General features: G+C 22.2%; 1 protein-coding gene across 1 annotated transcript in view; it reads right to left on the bottom strand.

Annotated features, from left to right (window-relative positions):
• LOC117175345 (GATOR complex protein Iml1) overlaps window positions 1-11,852 on the bottom strand; it is a 147,632-nt gene that overhangs the window by 82,038 nt on the left and 53,742 nt on the right. Inside the window, exons 9-10 of the mRNA XM_033365052.1 lie at window positions 8,402-8,572; window positions 5,344-5,555 (exon numbers count right to left, since the gene is read on the bottom strand). Of these exons, the coding sequence (XP_033220943.1) occupies window positions 5,344-5,555; window positions 8,402-8,572 (383 nt within the window). The remainder of the gene's footprint in view (window positions 1-5,343; window positions 5,556-8,401; window positions 8,573-11,852) is intronic.

The raw sequence follows: 11,852 nt of genomic DNA, 5'->3' as shown, positions 1-11,852 counted from the left end.
GTCATTTAAAATAAAAAACATTGCGTTTGATAAAAAAATGTTTGAAACTTACAAAAAATATTTATTTTAGCCACGATTTTTTAAACCTAATTTTTTCTTACTATCGCTTCTTACCAATTTTTGAAAACTGCTTTAATTATAATAAATGATATATTATTTCTTAAACATTTTTTAAACATATAACTGCATTTATATATTACTTAATTATTAAAAAAAATTGTAAGCATGTATAATATTTTCCTTGGAAAATTAGGCCATGATTGCTTAAAATTTCACCACTTTTAACGAATTGGTAAGAAAATAAATTGCAAAAAGCGCTGTTAAAATTAATAGTTTTTTGTAACTTTTAAATTATTTCCATTCAAAAAAATCTTTTTTATTTGAAATGACGTCATCAGTAATATTATCTTTAATAATATTAATAATATTAGTGATATTATTCTCAAAACCATAGAAAAACTATTTTTTTCGAAGATCGGATTTTTGAAACAACTACCGCCAGTTTAGAAAGAACAAATTTACATATATTTATATTGAAATTATATTTATATTTTATTTCTAATCATAATGGATTTTCTGACTAGCTACATATTCAAGGTGGCCGAAAAACTTTTTTTTTTAATTCCCTAACTTTCTCAAATGAATTGAAAAAAATCAACAAAAAATCCCAAAAAATGAAATTGATTTCAGTAAAATTGAAGTGAATTTAGAGGAATTTAAGGGAACTAAGAAGATTTGATTAAATGCCTACGAATTTAAGGTGATTTTACAGGACTTCAGAATAAATTAAACAAAAACTAAAAAAAAATTTTAAATTCTTCATTAAATTGTGCAATTTTAGAAAAATTAAGGCCAATTTAAAATATATAAACAACTTCCAAAAAATTCAGAGTGAATTCGAAACGAATTCTAATGAATTGCAAACCAAAATTTGGAATATCGCTTCAAATCTTTGAAACCCTATGAAATCCGCCAATTCGTGTGTATGCATTTTTCTAAATTCATGAAAATATTATAATATCTCGTAAAATTGCATGAAAATTATTATATTTTCTGAAATCCTGGAAAATGTCTTAAATTATTATTTAATATTTAAATTAGTTTAAAATACCTTAACACTTTTAAAAGCTTTTGAAAATTCTTTATGTGTTTAAAAATACCCTCAAATATTTAAATTCATTTAAAATCTTTTAAAATCCTTTAAAACTTTTACAAGCTCTTGAAAACTTTTCGAAGCTATTTTAAATTCCTTAGAATTTTTTAAAAATATCCCTTTCAAATCTTTGGTAATACCTTGAAATATTCGAAAATAATTGAAATTCTACGAAATCTCTAGAATCTTACAAATAAATTCTTTGAAATCCATGAAAATATGATAAAAAAAACCTGTGAAATTACGTGAAATCTTATAATATTTCCTAAAAACTTCAGAAATTGTGTAAAATACTTTGTAAGCTTTTAAAATCCCTTATAATCTTTCAAACTGCCTTAAAAATTCCTTGGAAATGTTTAAGATACTTTAAAATCTTTGAAATACTTTGAAATTCTTTTCTTTTTTTAATTTCTTTCTTAAAAATCCATTAAAATCTTTTATATTACCCTACAATATTTCAAATAGTTTAAAATCCCTTGAAACTTCTTCATGATTTTGAAAATTCCTTGAAGTTTTTAAAATTACTGTAAAATATTTGAAATGTCTTCATACCTAAAAAAAGGAAAAATTCCAAATCTACTCAAAATTTCTTGGAATTTTTTTAAATCCCCTAAAATATTTAAAATCTCTTAAAACTTATTAAAGCTCTTCAAAGTTCCTTGAGATTTTAAAAAATACCCTAAAATCTTTAAAATGCCTTAAAATGATTAAAATCTATTCAAAAATACTTGGAATTTATTTAGATACTCTAAAATATTTCAAATTCCTCGAAACTTTATAAAGCTCTTGAAAATTTCCTTATGTTTCAAAAATACTCTAAAATCTCTGAAATCATTTGTGATGCCTTCAAATTATTGAAATCTGTCAACAATTTCTTGGAATCATACAATATACTCTAAAATACTTCAAATCTTTTAAACTTTTTAAATTAAATTTAAAAGTCTCTTGAAGCTTTTGAAAACTTTTTAAAATTTCTTGGAAATTAAAACAAAAAACTAAAATATGCGAAATCCTTTGAAATTTCTTCAAATTATTCATGTCTATTAAAAATTCCTTGGAGTGTTTTTAAATACCTTAAAATATCTCAAATCTCTTGGAGCTTTTTTAAGTTCTTGAAAATTTCTTCCATGTTTTAAAATATCCTAAAATCTTTTGAAATTGCTTCTAATTATTGAAATGTATTACAAATTTCTTTGAATCTTAAAAAATATTTTAAAATATTGCAAATGTTTCAAAATTAAAATTATTTAAATGTATTAAAAATACTTGGAATCTTTTTAAATGCCCTAAGATCTTTGAAATCCCTTAAAATTATTTAAATCTACTTAAAAATACTTGGAATCTTTTTAGATACCCTAAAATATTTCAAATCCCTTGAAACTTGTTAAAGATCTTGAAAATTTCCTTATATGTTTTAAAAATACTCTAAAATTTTTCAAATACTTTGTAATGCCTTCAAATGATTAGAATCTGTTAAAAATTTCTTGGAATTATACAAAATACTCTAAAATACTTCAAATCTTTTAAACTTTTTTTTATTAAATTTAAAAGTCTCTTGAAGCTTTCGAAAGGTTTTTTAAAATTCCTTGGAAATTAAAAAAAACTCAAATATGTGAAATTCTTTGAAATTGCTTCAAATTATTCATGTCTATTAACAATTCATTGGAATTTTTTTAAATACGTTAAAATATCTCAAATCTCTTGGAACTTTTTTAAGTTCTTTCAAATTCCTTGCATGTTTTAAAATATTCTAAAATCTTTAAAATCCTTCGAAATTCTGTTTAATTATTCAAATTTATTAAAAATTTATTTGAATCTTAAAAAATATTTTAAAATATTTTTAATCTTTTAAAATTAAAAATATTTAAATCTATTTAAAAATACTTGGAATCTTTTTAAATACCCTAAAATATTTTAAATCCCTTGAAACTTTTTAAAGATGTTGATAATTTCCTTAGATGTTTTAAAAATACTCTAAAATCTTTCAAATACTTTGTAATGCCTTCAAATTATTGGAATCTGTTAAAAATTTCTTGGAATTATACAAAATACTCTAAAATGCTTCAAATCTTTTAAACTTTGGTTATAAAACTTAAATTTTATTAAATATTAAAGTTTCTTGAAGCTTTGTGAAGCTCTTTAAAATTTCTTCAAATTTTTGATATCTATTAAGAATTGCTTGGAAATTTTTTAAATATCCTAAAATATCTCAAATCCAATGCAACTTTTTGAAGCTCTTGAGAATTCCTTGGAAATTAAAAAAAAACTACAAAATCTTTAAAATCCTTTGAAATTCCTTCATATCACAGAAATCTATTGAACAATCTTTAGAATCATTCAAAATGTCTAAAAATCTTTGTAAGTACCTTAAAAGATTTAAAAATATTAGAAAATCTGTAAAATCTCGTAATTCTTGTGAATAAATTCTTTGAAATCCATTAAAATTATATAAAATCCCATGAGATTCTGTAAAGTCTAATGATTTTTCCTATAAAATAATTTCATATCTTGCAAAATTCTAGGAAATTCTTCAAGACCCTATGAAAATATTTTTAAATCCCTCAAAAGCAATTAAATGTTTTTGTTTTAAATCTTTTGAAATCCCTTGAAACTTTTTAAAGCTCTGGAAAGCTTTTAAAGCTCTTAAAAATTCTTTGGAAATTTTAAAAAGTACCCTAAAATCTTTGAACTACTTTGAAATTTCTTTAAATTACTTGAATCATTATTTATTTATTATTTATTAATATTATTATTTTTGCACTAAAAATTCCTTAAAATGTTTTTAAATACACTGAAATATTTTAAATATTTAAAAATCTCTTGAAACTTTTTAAAGCTCTTAGAAATTATTTGGAAATTCAAAAAGTACCCTGAAATCTTTGAACTACTTTGAAATTTCTTTAAATTACTTGAATCATTATTTATTTATTACTTATTAATATTATTATTTTTTCTACTAAAAATTCCTTGAAATGTTTTTAAATAAACTAAAATATTTCAAATCTTTAAAAATCTCTTGAAACTTTTTAAAGGTCTTAAAAATTCTTTGGAAAATAAAAAAAAAACCCTAAAATCTTTGAACTACTTTGAAATTTCTTTAAATTACTTGAATCATTATTTATTTATTACTTATTAATATTATTATTTTTCCACTAAAAACTCCTTGGAATGTTTTTAAATGAACTAAAATATTTCAAATCTTTAAAAATCTCTTGAAACTTTTTAAAGCTCTTAAAAATTCTTTGGAAATTCAAAAAGTACCCTGAAATCTTTGAACTACTTCGAAATTTCTTTAAATTATTTAATAATGATTTATTTATTATTTATTCATATTATTATTTTAATCTACTGAAAATTCCTTGGAATGTTTTTAAATACAATAAAATATTTAAAATCCCTTAAAACATTTTAAAGCTCTTGAAAATTTGCTTAGATGTTTTAAAAATAATCTAAAATCTGAAAAATCCTATGAAATGCCTTCAAATTATTGAAATCTTTTTAAAATTTCTTGGAATCTTACAAAATACTCTAAAAGAATTTCAAATCTTTTAAAATCTCTTGAAACACTTTAAAGTTCTTAAAAATTCTTTGAAAATTCAAAAAGTATCCTAAAATCTTTGAACTACTTTGAAATTTCTTTAAATTACTTAAATTATTATTTATTAATATTATGATTTTTATCTGCTAAAAATTCCTTAGAATATTTTTAAATACCCTAAAATATTTTAAATTTCTTTAAACTTTTTAAAGCTCTTGAAAATTTGCTTAGATGTTTTAAAAATACTCTAAAATCTGCAAAATCCTTTGAAATGCCTTCAAATTACTGAAATCTTTTTAAAATTTCTTGAAACTTTTTAAAACTCCTCAAAAATCCCCAAAAAACTTTGAAATTCCTTCAAATCATCAGAAATAGTGTCTAAAGTGGTCTTTTTATATAAAAAAAAGTTATTTTATTTTTAAAAAGTGGCTAAAAAGTGATTTAAGAAAAAAGACAATTTTTTAAATCCCTGACTTTACCCTAATTTCTAAGCTTTCCCTGATCTGCGGCCACCCTGAAAAATTGGAACAGAAATGATATCTGGAACATATAGAGAAAAAAAAATTGATTATATTCTTAGTATGTTAATATTACTTGCGGAGACTACAGATAAACTTGTATTAATATTATCCACTCATTAAAATAAATTTACGGATTGAAAAATAATTTGGATTGCTGAATGCTTGTTTTGAGACGATGACAAATTGACAATCAAACCTGTTGTAAGAGCTGGAGTCCACTCTTGTTCGCCTGTGGCACCCCACAAGAGAGTTAAGCTCTTATTTGTAGAATTTGTTCCCGATTGTCCACTTTTCTCAATACTACCTTGCGGAACAACAGGCTTTTGATGTTTCGTTAGCAAATCTGTTTAAACAAAGAAAATAAATCCGCATAGAGTGCTTTCATAATAATCTTTTTAAATACCAGGCCTCGGACTCATTTGAGAAATTTAAAAAAAAAATGTAAATAGTAGCATAAATTTGGAAAAATAGTAGCAAAATAGTGGCATGCAATTTTTTAAACAGTAAACCGAGGGGTTAACTTTTTTTTAAATGTGGTATACAACATACATTTCCGATAAAATCGCATGAAATACTTTTAAATCTCTTATAATATTCTAAAAGCTTTGAAATACCCTGAAATGCTTCAAGAGCCCATAAAATTTGCTGAGATTCTCTATAAATTTATGGAAAAGCCGTCCATCTTTTTAAATCTCCCGAAATTCTTTTGAATATCTTGCGTATGATGAAATAAAAATAAAAATTTTAATTTGTAAAATATTTATGAATTTTATGAGAAATTTTTAAGAATTTTAAAGGATTTATTCAATTTTTTAAACTAAAAATTTTAATATCCAATTTTCGATTGAAAAATGATCTTTTTTAGATCATTTTTTTAATCTTTTTGGGTAGAAATTAGTCGTCTTCGTTGAAAACTCATTTTTTTGGTAAAAGATTACTTTTCAACTAAAAAAGATAATTTTTCAATCAAAAATTAAATAGTTGCATTTTTTAAACTAAAAACTTAAATATCCAATTTTTGATTGAAAAATTATCTTTTTTAGATCATTTTTTAGATCGACTTTTTAAATCTTCTTTGGTAGAAATTAATCTTCTTGGTTGAAAATGCATTTTTTTTTAATGTTGAATTTATTCGAATTTTCCAGAATATCATTGAAGCTGATGAATTTTGAACTAAAATTATGAGTCTTGAACTAAAAAAGATCATTTTTCAATCAAAAACTAAATAGTTAAATTTTTTAAACTAAAAAATTAACTATTCACTTTTTGATTGAAAAATGATATTATTAACTGTTTATTATTATATAATAATTATTATATAACTTATTATTAATTGTTCAATTTTTGATTGAAACCTAATTTTCTGTATTGATAATTCATCTTCATTGATAAAAATTAATCTTCTTGATTGAAAATTGATCTTTTTGGATGACCTGTTGAAATCTTTGTAAAATCTTTGATATTTTTTTTAATCTTTGGATTCCTTATGAAATCATTGGAATTTGTCAGAATATGATTAAAACTGATGAATTTTTAACTACAATTATAAATCTTTAATTGAAATAGCTTAATTTTTAACAAAAAATATTAATTTCTACCCACAAAAAAAGAAAGGATTTTCAACTAAAGAAGATAATTTTTCAATCAAAAATTAAATATCTAAATTTTATTAACTTAAAAATTAACAATTCAATTTTTTATTGAAAAATAATCTTTTTTAGTTAAAAATTCATCTTCTTTGGTAGAAATGAATCTTCTCGGTTGAATTATTAGGCGAACTTTAGAAAAAAATAATTCAGGTTAATTTTTCTTACTTCATTTTATTCTTTGAAGGATTCTGTTTCTGATTTCTAAAAAAAAAATTAAATATTCATTTTTTGATTGAAAAAATGATCTTTTTTAGCTGAAAATTCATCTTCTTTGGTTGAACAGTTGAAATCGTTGTGAAATATTTCAAATTTTTTTAAATCTTTGAAATTCTTATGAAATTATTGAAATTTATCAGAATGTCATTGAAACTAATGAATTTTCAACTGAAAGAGTTTAATTTTACACCAAATATTAATTTCTAAAAAAATTAATTCTGTACTAAGAAATAGAATTTTTCAATCAAAAATTAAATATTTAAAGTTTTAACTAAAAAAAATTAAATATTCAATTTTTAATAGAAAAATGATCTTTTTTACTTAAAAAATATCTTCTTTGGTAGAAATCAATCTTCTTGGTTAAAAGTTCATCTTTTTGGTTGAAACGCTGAAATCTTCCCGAATTGAATTTTCAACTGAAATAGTTTAATTTTACATCAGAAAGATTGATTTCTAAAAAAAAAATGAATTTTCAACTAAAAAATGAAATATTCAATTTTCGATTGAAAAATGATCTTTTTTATTTGAAAATTCAGCTTCTTAGGTACAAACAAATCGTCTTGGTTGAAAATTCATCTTCTTGGTTGAACCGTTGAAATCTTTGTGAAATATTTCCAGTTTTTTTAAATCTTTGAAATCCTTATAAAATTATTTGAATTTGTCAGAATATCATTGAAACTGATGAATTTTCAACTCAAATTATGAATCTTCAACTGAAATAGTTTAATTTTAAACCAAAAATATTAATTCCTACAAAAGAATTAATTTTCATTAAAAAATATCACTTTTCTTATTTGGTAGAAAATCAATCTTTTTGGTAAAAAGTATATTTGGTTAAACCGTTGAAACTAAAATGATAAATGTTCAACTAGAATACTTGAATTTTCAACCAAGAAGATTAATCTCTAGCAAAAAAATTAATTTTCAACTAAAAAATATCATTTTTTCCATCAAAAATTAAATTAATAGTTGAAAATTTATCTTCTTTAGTAGAAATGTAAATATTTTGTATTTACAAATTGGAAATTTCCAAAATCTATTTATCTATTTAAGAAAATAGTAAAATTTATGACTTTAAAAAAAATAATAACAAACTAATTCCACCGTTGGAAAAAAATGTCAAAAAGTGTCAATACTGGCACGAGCCCGAGGCCTGAAATTCACGGGTGGCCACACAAATCTGGAGAAAATGCAGTTTTTTTATTGATTAGATATGATTATAAAAAACAAATTTTGAATTTCTGATAATTTCCAGATCAAATTACCACCCTCTGGAATATTTGAAGTTTGTCCACTATATTTGACAGATTATGATGTAACTTACGATCTTGAAAGCCAACTTGGGAGGTGGATCTGGAAATTGAAAAATTTTTGGCAGAGCCGTTTTCGGATGGTGATATGCTCAGCAATGAATTTGTGTCCCCTTGTTGTCCGGAGCGAGTTTGAGCCGGTACAGCCTGGTAATGATGTTGTTGAATCAGAACACCAGTTGGTCCTAAATATACAAGGGCTTGATTAATCTTGAAATCTGGTGTAAAAGCTTTCGTGAAATAATAATAATAAAATAAAAGTATTTGTTTTTTATTTTAAATACTTTAATAAAAATTTGTATGTTTAATAGTTAATAGAAACGCAAAATAAAATCTTGATATATTTGTGAAATCATTAATATCTTTTTGAAAAAAAAATTAATTTTGTGACACATTTGAAATCTTTTTAAAATATTTGCGAAATCTTTTAAATTTTTGTGAAATCTTTTAAATCTTTATGAAATTATTGGAATCTATGTAAAAGCTTTGACATTTTTGTCCAACTTTTCTGAAATCTTCAAAATCATTGTGAGCGCTTTTGAAATATTTAAAGATCTATCAAAATATTTTAATATATTTTCAGACAATTGAAATCTTTTAATTAATTTGAAGTATTTTAAAATGCTTGAGGTTTTTTTTGGAAACATTGTGAAATATTGAAAATCTTTCTTAAGTATTTGCAAATTCTTTGAAATCGTTGTGAAATCTTCGGAGATTTTTAGAAATCTTTGAAATCTTTATGAAATTATTGGAATTTATGAAAAATCTTTGAAACCCGCGTGAAATTTCTTAAATTTTTCTAAAATCTTTTTAATCTTTTTACATCCTTGCGAATGAAAATAGAAAGGCAAAATAAAATAATCTTTGATATCTTTGAAATCATTAAAATCTTCTTTAAAAAATTCAAAATTTTTAAAAATATTCTAAACCTTTCTTAAATAATTGAGAAATCTTTGAAATCTTTGTAAAGTCTTCAGAGATTTTATGAAATCTTCAGAGATTTTATGAAATCTTTTAAATCATTATGAAATTATTGGAATCTATGTAAAAGCTTTGAAAATGTTGTGCAGAGTTTCTGAAATCTTCGAAATCATTGTGAACTCTTTTGAACTCTGTTGAAATCTTTACAAATCTGTCAAAATATTTTAATATATTTTCAAAAATTTGAAATCTTTGAAGTATTTTGAAGTATTCTGAAGTATTTTATAATCGTTGACATTTTTGAAGTATTTTGAAATCTTTAAATTATTATGAAGCATTTTAAAATCTTTTAGGTTTTTTGTTGGAATCTTTGCGAAAATTTGGGAAACATTGTGAAATATTGAAAATCTTTCTTAAGTATTTGCAAATTCTTTGAAATCGTTGTGAAATCTTCAGAGATTTTTTGAAATCTTTGAAATCTTTATGAAATTATTGGAATTTATAAAAAATATTTGAAATTGCTGTGGAATTTCTTTAATTTTTCTTAAATCTTTTAAACCTTTTAAAATCCTTGTGAATAAAAATAGAAACGCAAAATAAAATCATCTTTGATATCTCTGTGAAATCATTGAAATCTTTTTTAAAAATTTTTTATTTGTGAAACATTTGAAATCATTCTTAAATGTTTGCGAAATCTTTAAAATCTTTATGAAATCTTTGAAATCTATGTAAAAGCTTTAAAATTTTTGTGCAATTTTTCTGAAATCTTCGAAATCATTGTGAACTATTTATTTTGAACTCTCTTGAAATATTTACAAATCTATCAAAATATTTTCAAATATTTTCAAAAATTTGAGTCTTTGAAGTATTTTGAAGTATTCTGAAATATTTTATAATCGGTAAAATTTTTGAAGTATTTTGAAATCCTTAAAGTATTATGAAGCATTTTAAAATCTTTTAGGTTTTTTGTTGGAAACTTTGCGAGAATTTGGGAAACATTGTGAAATATTGAAAATCTTTCTAAAGTATTTGCAAATTCTTTGAAATCGTTGTGAAATCTTCGGAGACTTTAGGAAATCTTTATAAAATTATTGGAATTTATGAAAAATCTTTGAAATTTCTGTGGAATTTCTTTAATTTTTCTTAAATCTTTCAAACCTTTTTAAATCCTTGTGAATAAAAATAAAAACGCGAAATAAAATCATCTTTGATATCTCTGTGAAATCATTGAAATCTTTTTAAAAAATTTTCAATTTGTGAAACATTTGAAATAATTCTTAAATGTTTGCAAAATCTTTGAAATCTTTGTGAAATCTTCTGAGATTTTATGAAATCTTTGAAATCTTTAGGAAATTATTGGAATCTATGTAAAAGCTTTGAAATTTTTGTGCAATTTTTCTGAAATCTTCGAAATCATTTTGAACTATTTTGAATTCTGTTTAAATGTTTACAAATCCATAAAAATATTTTAATATATTTTCAAAGATTTGAAATCTTTGAAGTATTTTGAAGTATTCTGAAGTATTTTATAATCGGTAAAATTTTTGAAGTATTTTGAAATTTTTAAAGTATTATGAAGTACTTTTAAATCTTTGAGGTTTTTTGTTGGAATCTTTGCGAAATTTTTTCAGACAGTCTGAAATATTGAAAATCTTTCTTAAGTATTTGCCAATTCTTTGAAATCGTTGTGAAATCTTCAGAGATTTTTTTTAATCTTTATGAAATTATTGGAATTTAAAATCTTTGAACTCATATTAAATCTTGGTGAGTGAAATCTTTTTGAAATTGTTGAAATCTTGATAAAAAGTTGGAAATACTTGAAATATTTTAGATATACTGAAATATTTTTTATTCTTTGAAATCTTCTAAAATCTTTGTAAAATCTTTAAAAATTTTCTGAAATTTTTGCGAAATTATTTAAATTTTTCGAAATCTTTAAAATCCGTATAAACTCTTTGAAATATTTATAAAATTACTGGAATCTAAGTAAAATCTGTTGAAATTTTCATAAATTTAATGAAATATTTTGAAATGCTTTAAAATATTTGAAATCTTGGAGATATTCTGAAGTATTTTAAAATCTTTGAAAACATTAACCCACTTTTTAAATCTTTGTGAAATATTTTAAATCTTCATGAAATTATTGGAATTTATGTAAAATCTTTGACTATTTGAGTATTTCGAAATCTCAAAAGTTTTTGAAATCTTTTGGAAATATTTGATAACCGTGTGGAATCTTAAAAATATTTCTGAAATATTTGCAAAATTAATGAAATCTTTTGAATTGGAAATCTTAATGAAATTATTAGAATCGATGTCAAATGTTTGAAATTGTAGCATAATTTCTTAAATTTTTCTAAAGTCTTTGAAATCTTTTCAAATCCTTGCGAATGAACACTTTGAAAATCTGTTAAAATCTTTACAAATTTATTGAAATATTTCGCAATATTTTGAAGTATTTAAGGTATTCCAAAGTATTAAAAAAATTTGAAATCTTTGAAAATATTGTGCAAGGTTTTTAATCTTTAAAATTTTTCTGAAAGA

This window comes from Belonocnema kinseyi, chromosome 6, assembly GCF_010883055.1.
Source record: "Belonocnema kinseyi isolate 2016_QV_RU_SX_M_011 chromosome 6, B_treatae_v1, whole genome shotgun sequence".
In the NCBI taxonomy this organism is placed as follows: domain Eukaryota; kingdom Metazoa; phylum Arthropoda; class Insecta; order Hymenoptera; family Cynipidae; genus Belonocnema; species Belonocnema kinseyi.
Note: the sequence above shows the minus strand (reverse complement) of the source record. Positions and strands in the feature narration are given on the sequence as shown.